The sequence below is a fragment of the Solanum verrucosum genome, unplaced genomic scaffold, assembly GCF_900185275.1.
Source record: "Solanum verrucosum unplaced genomic scaffold, falcon-dt-bn FXZP01000253.1, whole genome shotgun sequence".
NCBI lineage: Eukaryota > Viridiplantae > Streptophyta > Magnoliopsida > Solanales > Solanaceae > Solanum > Solanum verrucosum.
Genome location: NW_026019984.1, coordinates 2,097,637 through 2,111,002, shown reverse-complemented (window position 1 = coordinate 2,111,002; position 13,366 = coordinate 2,097,637). Strand labels below are relative to the sequence as shown.

The window sequence follows — 13,366 nt, the reverse complement described above, 5'->3', positions numbered from 1 at the left end:
GAGAATAATGCTATCCTAATTAGACATTCTTATACAGTACTTTCCTACTTCATAATATCTTCTACAAAATACACAATTCTCAACTATTGCTATGAATCAAAGTGGTAAAAAGATTACTGCTGCAACTGCTAGAGCTCACACCAGAAAATCCAAGAACAACACCCCGTTTCACTTTTCTTCAAGTGGGTACCTTTTTTTCCTTTCAAGATTTGATCTTTTTTTACTAATTTTGCCTTAATTTTGTTCTGTTTTGTTGATTTTTTGAGATTTGGGGCTTGGGGTTTGTTTGCTGATTTCAATGTCTAGCTAGTGTTGTTGTGTTACATCTTTTAAGCTGATTCTTCTACTGTATTTGGTTACATATTGTTCTGTTATGTAGTACTGTAGTTGCTGAAATGAGCATATGATGAATAATTTGCTTATATATGGTACTAATTATAAAGCGAAAAAGCTTAAATATGTCATCGAACTTTGAGAAAAGGATCATCTATGTCATCTGTTAAAAGTTTGGTCCATCCACGCCATTTGAGTTAACAAATAATGGCATGGATGAGTCTTTTCTCAAACGAAAATGACATAGATGAGCCAAACTTTTAACGGATGACATAAATGAGTCTTTTCTCAAAGTTCGATGACATATTTGAGCCTTTTCCCAATTATAAATGTTGTTCTCTTGAATGTTAGTTTTAGAGTTAAATGATCAAAAACATGCCTAAGCTATTACTTTTTCGCGAGTTTTATACCTCCACTATTTCTTGTATTGTATTGATTATATATAGTTCTGTTCTGTAGTACTGTAGTTGCTAAATTTTTGATATGGTGCTTTCACTGAAATGAGCATATGATGAATAATTTGTTTAGGTATGGGACTAAATTATAAATATTATTATCTTGAATGTTAGTTTGAGTTAATGGTCAAAAACACACCTAAGCTATCACTTTTTCGCGACTTTCATATCTTAACTATTTTTTGTTCCATTTACCTATTTGAACTATCAATCCCTTTGTATTAAAACATACCTTGTTGTTGAGTTGGCCAAATATTTAATCACGATCCACAATAGGTGTGTCATGTGTGTAGGTCAACTTAGCATCGAGGTGTGTTTTAACGCAAAGGGAGTGATAGTTTAGGTAGGTAAATAGAACAATGGATACTTGAGGTATGAAACTCGTGGAAATGTGATAGTTTAGGTGTTTTCTTAGCCATTAACTCTGAAATTAACCCAATAATAAAAAAGCTAAGGACTACATGAGATTCCTCATTAGGAACACAAGCCACGTGTAGGTCAGATAAGCATCGAGGTGTATTTTGATTCAAAGGGAGTGATAGTTTAGGTAGGTAAATGGAATAATGGATAGTTGAGGTATGAAACTCGCGGAAATGTGATAATTTAGGTGTGTTTTAACCACCTTTTCTTAATTTTATCCTATTTCGCACGGTTTGAACCCGGCCCATTCATTGTTTCATATGATTTTCACACCCAAAAGAGGGAAAAGGTTTTCTGGCTAGAATTGTGATTTTCATCCCCTTCCTTCCTTGCTGTTTCGATTCTAGGAGAACAGGTGGAATCCAGTCAAGTTCGTCGACTTGAGCTTTCAATTTGCTGCTCAACAAAGGTAATACATTTTCCTTTTGCATTTGTTTCAAGATTGTGTTATTTGTTTGAATTCGACATTAGATTTTATAGTTAGGTTGCATTTATGAAGGGTGGGCCATCATTCCCGAGTTTCAAAGGCTGTGGTTGGCCCAAAGGGTCTACTCTAGATAGATTTCTCGGTCATTAAAAACATATACTAATAGCAGTCTTGGAGCCATTAGATGTAGATCTTTATTGTGATAACTATGTTATAGATTGGTCCATTCCATTAGCATTGGATCCTTCAACTGTGCCTTTGTAAATTCGGTTGCAGAGGTCAGAGTTAAGCGTGGAATGGGACGTATCTAAGGCACTAGCCCAAGCACGCTTTAGAGCTGAGAAATTTGTTGTGATTAAAGATCCTAATTTTGCTTTGTACGTACGTAGAGGTGTAGCCACATAGAGTAAGGTGGTCAATTGAATACCCTTCATCGAAAAATTATACGGAGTATGTACAAAACTATACGGTGTATATAGGTCAAAAGATATCCTTGAACACTCTGAGTGAAATTATTGGCTTCGCCACTGTTTGTACAGGGATCTTACTTACAAGAACAGATTGAAATGAAGCCTAATAACACTAAGCCTTTTCCTTTCACATTGTGAGATAGCTCTAGGAGTTACAATCTCTAACTGTAATAACCACTAGAGATGAGACATAAATTCAGTACCCTGCTTCTGCAGCAGAAGTTCTGCTACTCTCTAGAATGATTTCCGTTCAGGGGAAGTGGGGATTAAAAAGTAGGCCACTTTGATCATGGCCAATCAGGTATGGTATCTTCTGAAGGTTCTTTAAGCTGTGAAGAATGTTATATAAGCAGATTTAATAGTTCAAGTTAAGGTCAAGAAGTAAAACATAGTTGTGTATGGATGAGAAGAGTGAAGATGCATGGATTTGTCAAACGCAGCCAAGCAGTGTCCAATAAAATGAATGATATGCAATCACAAGACATAAACTGATGACAAATCCCTTTAGGGGTCGTTTGGTTAGTTATGTTGACATTATTTCTTATTCACCGTTTGATTTGGTGTATTATGAGTAGTTCTTTCTTTAACCATGCTTATCCAAGTATTAATATCCCTTGTAGAGGAGTTTTCCAATGAATTTTTGATAAGCTCTTTGATCAGTAGGAGGATCTTCACACACTGGTTCCTTCAGCTTATATTTTAGATGATCATCATATTGATTCGATATCAGCTTTACATTTGAGTCAATAGGAGTTCCTGCAAGTTTGGATGCTGATAATCCTACCTCAGAAATAAGCTAAGGCATATTTTCTCTGATGCATTGTGATTCCTACCTTTGATCTGGCAAACTGGAAAATCCTTGAGGCATACACATTTAGATTCATCATGTAGATCTCCTTGTAAAAATTCATTGTATACATCCATTTGATGGATGTGCCAATGATTTGATACAGCTAAGGCTAAAATAGTTCTTACCGTCACCATTTTCACCACTGGTGAAAATGTTTCTGTATAATCTATATCCTCTTTTAGGTTGTAACCTTTGGCCACCAACCTTGCTTTAAACCTCTCAACTTCACCTGTTGACTTGTATTTTATTTTGTATATCCATCTGCATCCAATTGGCTTTTTGTCATCAGGTAAATCTGTGACTAGCCGAGTATTGTTGGCTTCTAGAGCCTGAATCTCTGCTTTCATGGATTCTACCCATCTACGATCCTTTAAAGCCTCAGAGTATGACCCTGGTTCTTTAAGAGAAGAAGTCGAAGCAATATAATTTTGATATAAGGTTGACAGATGACTATAGGCAAACACTGCTTGGAATTCTATTGATCAAGTAAAAAGATGCTAAAACACACTGATACCAGAACTTCATAGGAATCTTAGCTTGAAACCTCAAGGCTCTTGTCACTTCTAATGTATGCCTGTGTTTCCTCTCAGCAACTCCATTTTGCTAAAGGGTATAAGGGCAAGACCTTTGGTGAACTATTCCCATATCTTTAAAGAACTCATTACACACAGAATTCACAAACTCAGTCCCATTATCTGACCTTACTACCTTTACTGATTTATTAAGCTGAGTTTTCACAAATTGCTGAATGGACACACATACATCAGACTTATTCTTTAGCAAAAATAGCCAAGTCGTTCTTGTAAAATCATCTACCACTGTAAGAAAGTATTCATTGCCATCAAAGGTAGAAGTTGGACCCCACAAATCCATATGTATCAAATCAAAACTACCAACACTTCTGATGCTACTAACAGGAAACACTGATCTTGTTTGCTTAGCATAAGGGCACACGGTGCAATGATCCAAAACATTAGTTCTAGACTGTTAAAGGTTTGGCCAAGCATCTTTAGAATTTGATCATATTGATCCCTTGTGAAAGTACACCCCTGCAACTGTTTAGCATAGTCATCAGTACTCCTGGAGCTGCTGGACAAGTTATATCCATTCTGATGACTCCTAGTAGATGGTGGTACATTAGTGTTCAAGCCATATGTGAAGGTTCCTTGAGCTTGCAAGTTTTCAGTACCTGCATACGTTTGCTCATTGATCACATTATATGCAGCCCAGATGCCTCACTATAAGTTTTTTTCTTAGACTTGAAGTCAGGTGGATAGCCTTTTAGTTTGAAACATTGATCCTTACTATGTCCTTTGCATCTGCAGAACTCACACACCACATTGAAGTTCTTTTTGAATCTTCGATTTCCACCATAGCTACTATGAAAATTACCACTGGGATGATTACACTAGTGTTACCACTAGATTGTCCACTAATACCTCCAGTATTTGAACCATAGTTTCCTCTACCAGTCTTTGAGTACATAGCCATAGAATCAATACTATTAGCTGACGTAATGTTCATCCCAAGATTTCCACAACTTGAACCTAAGGACTTTTGTGCTTCATCACCAACTACCATGGCATAAGCCTGATTGATATTTGACAGAGGATCCATCAAAAGAATTTGACTTCTGACTTGCTGATAAGAATTAGCTCATCCTACTAATTAACTATTGGAAGTTAGTTATCTAATCTCATAAAGGGATTTTAATGATTTACCCTTATTACTTCTATATTCTACATCTCAACAGTTATACACCCTATTCAGTACTATAGGGTGTATTATTAATACATGTAGAGGTAAGGTCTGTGTATGTTGTTGTTCATGTCGAATAGTAGACAACTGTGCTAGTACCTTAACATCTCCGTTTTTGCTGTCATTTGAGGAACAACAAGAATATCCTTTTTCTGTTTTCTTATCTTACTTTGAAAAGACACAATAATTTAGGTACAGGTAAATGAGAATTCTCAATTCCTTGGTAATTTCTGTAATTCATCTTTGTTCTTATAAGCTTTACCGTTATCTCAATGAAGATGCTTTTCTGTGGAATTCTCAATGTCTACGAGCTAACTACTGTGGATTTCTGTAATATATTTGGAAGTTTTTATGTCACACCGAAACGTAGGACAGTCTGTTGTATGCCATTTCTGATGTACTTGTAGAAATCAGAGTCAGGATTGGTTTTTAACATGAGAAACTCTGTACCACAATTTCATTAGGTGATCAGTTATTATTGGCCTTTTCTTTAGATAACGGAGGAATCCCTGAGGACCTCTACCATTCTCGACCGAACTACCAGGCTTTTGTCTATAACAGGGTTCAAACTCGTGACGTGCCTCTAGCTCACACATGATGTGCTGTACTCTTACCACTAGACCAAAGCCCCGGTGGAAATAAATTAGTATTTGTTACTGTGGCAAATCTTAAGATGAGGAGCATTTGACATATATCTACACGACCATAACAGTGAACACAATGATCTGTCATCAAATTTGCAATTTAGCTTTTTGTGCCTTATAGTGGCAATCTCCACTTGTGCCTTATCTACCTACTATTCTCATATCTGTTCTTGCTGTGTACCATTTAATGAAAAAATGCCTTCCAAAACTCTAATTAGAAATTTGGGTTCTACTGCCAAATAGTGTTTGATTTGTGTTCATAAAACACGTGCCGTCTGTCTAGAGGCAATAGATTAAAGTTTATGACTTCATACTTATATGGCATAGATCATTTACGTTGTATTAACATAAGTTTTGCCACCGTATTCAACTATTGTCTAATTTATCCCTTCTCTTTTCAGCTATGATTACACAAATAGCAGTAACAACAACAGTTGGACTTCTCGGATGGGCTTATTTGGCATTACTTAAGCCTTCCCCTCCAAAAGTTTGTGGCTCTCCAGGTGGTCCTCCGGTGATTTCGCCAAGGGTCCAACTCAATGATGGGAGATATGTAGCCTACAAAGAGAGTGGCATTTCCAAGGAGAAGGCAAAGCATAAGATCATTATTATTCATGGCTTTGATAGTTCCAAAGACTTGATGTTGCCGATATCCCAAGTATGAAAACTTTTATAACTCCATATTTAGCGTTTTCATTTTAGTAGCTACTATGTATGTTATGACCAAGTTTTCTTGTACCTACAATACGGTTGAAAATCAGAAAAGTCTTACTGAGTTCAACGTTAATGACTGCTCGATAGTTGATGTTTGAAGCTTCTGCTCTTTTCTTGCACTTTCATATTTAGAACTACAACAGACCTGATTGGCTGTATACTCCCTCCGTCCTAACTTAAGCGTCTTACTTTCCGTTTTGGTCTGTCCCAAAAAGAGTATCTCTTTCTATATTTAATAAGTTTTCCAATTCCCAAATTCCAAGATTCAACCTGGAAAGTTAAAAACCTTAAGATTTAAGAAGAACTTCAGAAATCTTTAATTTAAGACCACAAGATTCAAAAGTCTCCCTTTTATTTCTTAGACTCCGTACCCTGTCAAACTAAGACACTCAAGTTGGGACATAGGGAGTAATTTTCTTCTATCCTTAGAAGGGGAGATTGTCGTAGAAGGACAAAAAAGAAGAGGAGATTATCTTTAATAAGCCTTTGGTTCTTGAATTTTGTATTTTCATTTTGCTGATTCTGTTTTATGTTTCCAGGACTTAATGCAAGAGCTTGAAATATATGTTTTACAATATGATCGTGCTGGATATGGAGAGAGTGATCCACATCCAAAGCGCTCAGTAAAGAGTGAAGCATTTGACATTGAGGAGCTAGCTGATAAGTTGCAACTAGGAGCCAAGTTCTATGTGGTTGGCCTGTCCATGGGAGCGTATTCTGTATGGAGTTGTCTTAATTACATACCGAATAGGTACATTTTCATCTTTTACAGTCCTTTGTTACTCGGAAATGAACTTAACCATGTTTCTTATTGTTTTTAAATTAGATACCTGGAAATGCTACATTTTCAGTTCTTTTATTTAATGAATTGAATGTCCAACGCAGGCTGGCCGGAGTTGCCCTTGTTGTTCCATTTGTAAATTATTGGTGGTCATGTTATCCCGCTAAACTATCAAACGAAGCCCTCGGGAAGATGCTTGCACAAGATCAACGGACATTCAGAATTGCGCATTATGCCCCATGGCTGGTTCATTGGTGGATGAACCAAAAGTGGTTCCATGCTTTAAGTATGATGGAAGGGAACATGGCAATATTTTGTCCGCCAGATCAAGAAATGCTGAAGCAGTTATCCTCTGCCCCGAGTCCTGGTCAGGTAAATGATTCTCATTTTCTTTTTTCACAATTTTTGCAGTACGATGGTTGGTTGTTCACGGACTTGCTGTACCTGCCGTCTTTTTTTTTTTTTTTGGATCAATATCTGCAGTTTATCCAACAATAAACAACATCCGTATTATAGAGCTACTACACAGTCAAAACTGAACTAACAAAATGTTGAATTTCATCGTTCCAGTTCCTACCGCGGGTCATTACTCATTTTTGTGCTTGCCTTTTGATTTTCTGTGACTAGAACATACTCCCAACTAGCACCCACGTGATCGAACAATAAAATGATTATTTACCCTTTCTTTTCAAAAACCTCCGATGGTAGTACGCGGGTCTCCAAAATCCAATGTCGCAGGTTCAAATGCTACCGAGCGTGAATTTTTTCTTCTTATATGAATGAGATAGATTCATTCAGTATTTTCTTACCATTATGATTGTCATAATTCTGGAACTATGTCTTTGTCCAGGAGAAAGTTCGACAGCAAGGCGAGTTTGAATGTTTGTATCGAGACCTGATAGTTGGTTTCGGAAACTGGGACTTTGCTCCGACGGACATCAAAAATCCTTTTCCAGATAACGAAGGTTCGGTCCATCTTTGGCAAGGACATGATGACAGAATTATTCCGCGCGAACTCAATCGTTATCTAGCAGAGAAGCTCCCTTGGATTCAATATCATGAGGTTCCTAATGCTGGACATTTTATAATTCACAATGCTAGTTATTGTGAAACCATCTTGAGGAAACTTTTGGAGCAACTGTAAAGTTGTCTCCGTGTGACCTATAGGTCACATGGAAGCAATCACTTATCCTGAACCAGGGTAAGCTATCTACATCACATGCGTTATAGGGTGCGACCCTTTCCCGAACTTTGCTAAAGTGGGATGTTTTGTGCACCACACTTCCCTTTTTGCATGTATTTGCGGACAAGAAGGTAACTTGCAATATTCTTATGAAAAAATTAAGTGCATAAGCATTTGTAATAAATACTAGATATTGTGAACGTGTGCCAGCACGGGTTCAATATATGTTACTCTCATTCTCAATTGATGTGACAATTAGAATTTGGAAATTCGTCCAAATTTTTGTATGGTTTCTAAATCTTTTATTTTGTTAATTATTGTGATATATAGTACTTTATATATAATTTCAAATATTATATATTGTTCCCTATGTCCCAATTTATGTGGCACAAATAGAATTTATAGAATCAACCAAATTTTCATGTGTTTTTCAAATATTTCAAGTTGTTAGTTATTGTGATTTATGGTGCTTTTTACGTCATTTTCAAATAATATTTGTTACTTCTTTTGTCTTAATTCATGTGGCAATGATAGAATTTTGAGAGTCAATTGAACTTTTTATGTCTTTAAAATTTAAATATTTTAAATTGTTTATTATCGTGATCTGCAGATTATTATTTTTTTGACATATAAAATAAAATAAACTAACTATTGTACAAATACAATATTCAAATGAGGAAACTAATATACTACATACTAGGCTAATGTATAATGTGTGAACTTTATAAACTTCTATTGACAAATATATATACACTTGCCTTCTTAAACTGTAGTTAGAAGAATAAAAAAAAATTCATGAGCATTTTCTGAGCTAACACAATTAACGATTAAAAAATATTTGATAAGCTGAAGAAAGTTTAATATTTAATCATGATCCACAATAAGCGTGTTTAGACTAACTCAACATCAATGGGTGTTTTAAAACAAAGAAAGTGATAGTTTAAGTAGAAAAATTGAACAATGGATATAATAAGGTCTAAAGTTCGCAAAAAAAAAATGATACTTTAAGTGTTTTTCCTCATTAGGAACTTAAGGCATGTGTAGGCCAGCTAAGCATTGCGGTGTATTTTAACACAAAGGTGTATTCTTGAGTCGACTCGAGCTTTCAAGTAGCTGCTCCACAAAGGCAATGCACTTTTCTTTTGCATTTTATTTTAAGATTACTAGTGCAGAGAAAACGTGCATTGCACATTTATCCTAAAATATGATAGTACAGTATGTATAGTTACGTAATTTTTTCTATAAATATTTTAATCTTTTTCTCTATCTCATTTATTCTTATAGGGTATTTTTGGAATTTGACCACCAAATAGATACACCTAATCTAGGAAGATTAGAGACAGCTGCCAACCCTAGAAGCTAACTTTGCTGTATTTTTTTTAATTGGATTATATCACTACAACTAATAGGTCACAAAAATTATTAATTGGATTCAATTGCTACAAATCTATTGTCACTATTAGAGTTAGAGGATTAAATTTATTAAAAAACATTCTTTTTGGTTTTACACCCTATGTTCAGAGTTTATATCAAAGCCTCGACTAAAATTTCTTAAGAACATAATAACACAAAATAGGTTAAGAACTATTTAGATCAAATCGAAAAATCAAATCAAATTGAACCAAATTTTAATTTGGATTGGTTTCCAATTAAGAATTTACTTTTTTTTATTTGGTTTGCATTCAGAAAAATAAAAATCGATAAACCGAAAAAGTTGAGTTATATAATAATAATAATAATAATAACGGAAAAGAGCCAAAAATACCCCTGAATTATTCAAAAAGGTTTAAATATACCCCTCATCCACCTTTTGGGTTGAAAATACCCCTCAGTCCACCTATTTGGTTCACTTTTACCCTTTAACACTAACAGACTTTTCTTAAATTAATTTTATTATTATTATTATTACATGGCAGATTTCTATTTGCTGAAATTAAAACTCCATCTTTACCTCTTCATTTAACCCGCTACATGACCCAATTGCCCATGGTATCCCACCCCAAACCCGATCGGTATCCCTTTCTCCGGCTTTCTAGAAATCTCTCAGTTCGACTCTTTTCCTAAATCAAATTGGATGCTCTATTTTTCAGTTCTAAGTGCATTTTCTTAGTTAAAAACTTCATAAACATATTTTTGGTTGGAGAGTCCAAGGCCCAAAATCTTCAAATAAGATCCTATTCTTCTTCTTCTTTATCCTCTACTGTATTGAAACAGAACTATGCATCAAAGCAAGAAAATGATGATTTTTTTTTCTTGTTGGAGAATTTAAGATTTTCAGATCAAAATATTTTTATTTTTTATCGTGTAAATGTAAAATATGAGCTGGAGTAAAAAAAAAAAAAAAAGGAATTTCGTGGATGTGATGATAAATATGAGGATGAGAAAAAGAGAAGTGTAATACTTGAGAATGTGATGGACGGATGGAATTAGGGGAAGCTACTGCAACAACAAATTTATAGAGAATGAATAATTAGAGAAATTTAAAGAGTTCAAATTTGGTGGTGTAGAAGCAGAGCTCAATGAATTGAACAAGAGAGCTGATGATTTCATCGGGAGGATGAACAATCAAATTAGAGTTGAAGCTGCCCGATGACCCACCTTCACCCCTTTATTTAACCCGTCACATGACCCAGATTTCTATCCAAATTATCCGTAATATCTAGAAGTCTATACATGCGGGTGGGGTTTTAATTTCAACAAGTAAAAATCTGCCATGTAATAATAATAATAATAAAATTAATTTAAGAAAAGTCTGTTAGTGTTAAAGGGTAAAAGTGAACCAAATAGGTGGACTGAGGGGGTATTTTCAGCCCAAAAGGTGGATGAGGGGTATATTTAAACCTTTTTGAATAGTTCAAGGTTATTTTTGACCCTTTTCCCTAATAATAATAATAATAATTACATATATAATATTTAAGTTTAGAATTAAAGTTGGAGTTAATCACTTTCGTCCTTTTTTAGTGGGAAAATGCATAAGTACCCCCAGCCTATACCGGAAATCCCAGAGACACACCTAACCTTTACTAAGGTCCTATTACCCCCCGAACTTATTTTATATGTAATATTCTACCCCTTTTTGGCCTACGTGGCACTATCAGGTGGGCCCAACGCATGTTGACATTTTTTTCAAGGATAGTGCCACGTAGGCCGAAAAGGGGTAGAATATTATAGATAAATTAAGTTCGGGGGGGGGGGGGGTAATAGGACCTTAGTAAAAGTTAGGTGTGTCTCTGGGATTTCGGGCATAGGCTGGGGGGGTACTTATGCATTTTCCCTTTTTTAGTTATTGCCTTTCATTATGAATTAATTTTTTATTTTATGTTTGGACATCTATTGATATATTTTTAGGTATTGTGTTTTAAATCTTTCTTAGATTTATATTATAAAGTGTATTTAAGAGATTCAATATTATTACATCTCCTGGTATATATATTTTTTACAACTTGCAAATATAACTTTAATTATTTATTAATTAGTGACAATGAACGAATAATCGAACCGAAAAAGAGAAAAATCAAAATAAATCAAATTTATTTTGGTATTGATTAAATTACACCTTTTTCAAAATCAAACCCGAAAAATATATCAACTAACACCTTAAGCATGTAAAAATAGTTAAAAGAAAGTACAAGTACTTTTCTTTATTAATTAATTACATTAAAAAATAATATTTTACTCAAGATAAAATAATCAAAATTCCAACGACTAAACAATTAATTTTGTTTTAATATTAGTTTATATGTTTATAGTTTCATAGTAATATTTAGGGATAAGAGTCTGAAAAATATCTCAACTTTGGTCGAATTTGCTGTTGCGATACTAAACTTTCGTGAGGACCTATTACCTCCCTAGACTATTTAATACCGTATTTTAAATATATATATTTGTCCACGTGGACATAAAAAATAATGCAAATTATAAATAGTAATGTATCCACGTGGGCACATATATACCTTTAAAATACACTATTAAATAGTTCTGGGGGTAAAAAATATGGTATTAAATAGTCTAGGGAGGTAATAGGTCCTCATGAAAGTTTAGTATCGCAACACAAATTCGATCAAAGTTGGGGTATTTTTCAAACCCTTATCCCTAATATTTATGAATTGTATATATAACTTTATAATTCAATAGGATATTAAGTATTCAATATTTTTCTTATATCAAATTTTATAATATATGCCAAATATCAATTTCGATATATATATATCTATCGTACCAGATCCACTCTTACTTACTAGCCAATGGATATAAATATTCCAACTAACCTAGGAAGATTAGACCCAGCTGCCAACCCTAGAAGCTAACTTTGCTGTAATTTTTTAATTGGATTATATCACTACAACAAATAGGTGACAAAAATATTAATTGGATTCTATCACTACAATGAAATTATCACTATTAGAGCTAGAGGATTAAATTTCTTACGAATAGAGTAACATTAACATAAATAGGGATATACACTATTCAGATTAAATCAAAAAATCAAATCAAATCAAATTGAATTGATTTCAAATTATTTATTTTATTTATTTATTTATTTTATGTTTATTTTTTTCATTAACATAATTTTATTGGTATTATTTTAATTTTTAAATTGAACTAGAAATCATTGTTGAATAAGGTTATAGATTTACGTATTCCTTTTCTTTTAAATTATATTTATACGTTACGTTGAAATTTGACATAAGAGTATTATATTAAATATTTTGTTTTAAATTTAGAACTTATGTTATATTTTCAGTTTTATTTGTTTTAATAGTATTGACTTTGATATTTCACATTGCAAGCCATTCATATTTTAGTTAGAGTTAATATATTATCTTTTTGTCAAATATTTCATAATTTATGACATTATATTTATAATATTTATCTTTTTTTCAAACATACATTTTATAATGTTAACAGAAGTCTTGTACTTTTAATTGTTATTATTATTTAATTAAAATATACTAGTTTAAAAAATTATTTTCTTATAATATTAGTTAAGAACATATTTTTGTTGATTAATATATTTTAAAAAAATAATATATATCTTAAATATTTAATTCAATATCATTTATAAGGTCTCTTATTTGTCTAATATAATTTTTTAATTTTAGATAATTAACTTTTATTCTTATAATTGCAATTGTGCAACCAAACAATACATTTATAATTACACTATAACAAACAAATAGGGCAATGTAATTATCAGATTATGTAATTACTAGACTGATATTACAAATCCTAATATTAATTTTTGAGACCCAAAGTGCAATCTATATATATGTGTGTGAAAAGTGCAATTGAGGGCACATTCAAAATTGTATTAATTTTGTGAGAGCTAAA

At 33.3% G+C, this 13,366-nt stretch overlaps 1 protein-coding gene across 3 annotated transcripts; it reads left to right on the top strand.

Annotated features, from left to right (window-relative positions):
• On the top strand, nucleotides 1–8,291 carry LOC125818146 (uncharacterized). Of its 3 annotated transcripts, XM_049497677.1 has the most exons (6): nucleotides 1–182; nucleotides 1,556–1,617; nucleotides 5,759–6,015; nucleotides 6,611–6,822; nucleotides 6,957–7,224; nucleotides 7,703–8,291. In XM_049497677.1, exons 3-6 carry the CDS (start codon nucleotides 5,761–5,763, stop codon nucleotides 7,994–7,996), a joined length of 1,029 nt encoding a protein of 342 aa, XP_049353634.1. In that variant the 5' UTR covers nucleotides 1–182; nucleotides 1,556–1,617; nucleotides 5,759–5,760; the 3' UTR covers nucleotides 7,997–8,291. The 3 variants fall into 3 exon arrangements, with proteins under 3 accessions (XP_049353634.1, XP_049353635.1, XP_049353636.1); XM_049497678.1 differs by lacking the exon at nucleotides 1–182 and having other exon boundaries at nucleotides 1,494–1,617; XM_049497679.1 differs by lacking the exons at nucleotides 1–182; nucleotides 1,556–1,617 and having other exon boundaries at nucleotides 5,746–6,015.
• Nucleotides 8,292–13,366: the final 5,075 nt, after the last annotated feature.

Bases quoted from the DNA above. Each gene is read 5' to 3' on its own strand.
- LOC125818146 (XM_049497677.1), top strand. From the start codon at position 5,761: ATGATTACACAAATAGCAGTAACAACAACAGTTGGACTTCTCGGATGG. The intron at 6,823-6,956 runs GTACATTTTCAT...TGTCCAACGCAG, and splicing joins CTTAATTACATACCGAATAG to GCTGGCCGGAGTTGCCCTTG. The intron at 7,225-7,702 runs GTAAATGATTCT...GTCTTTGTCCAG, and splicing joins CTGCCCCGAGTCCTGGTCAG to GAGAAAGTTCGACAGCAAGG.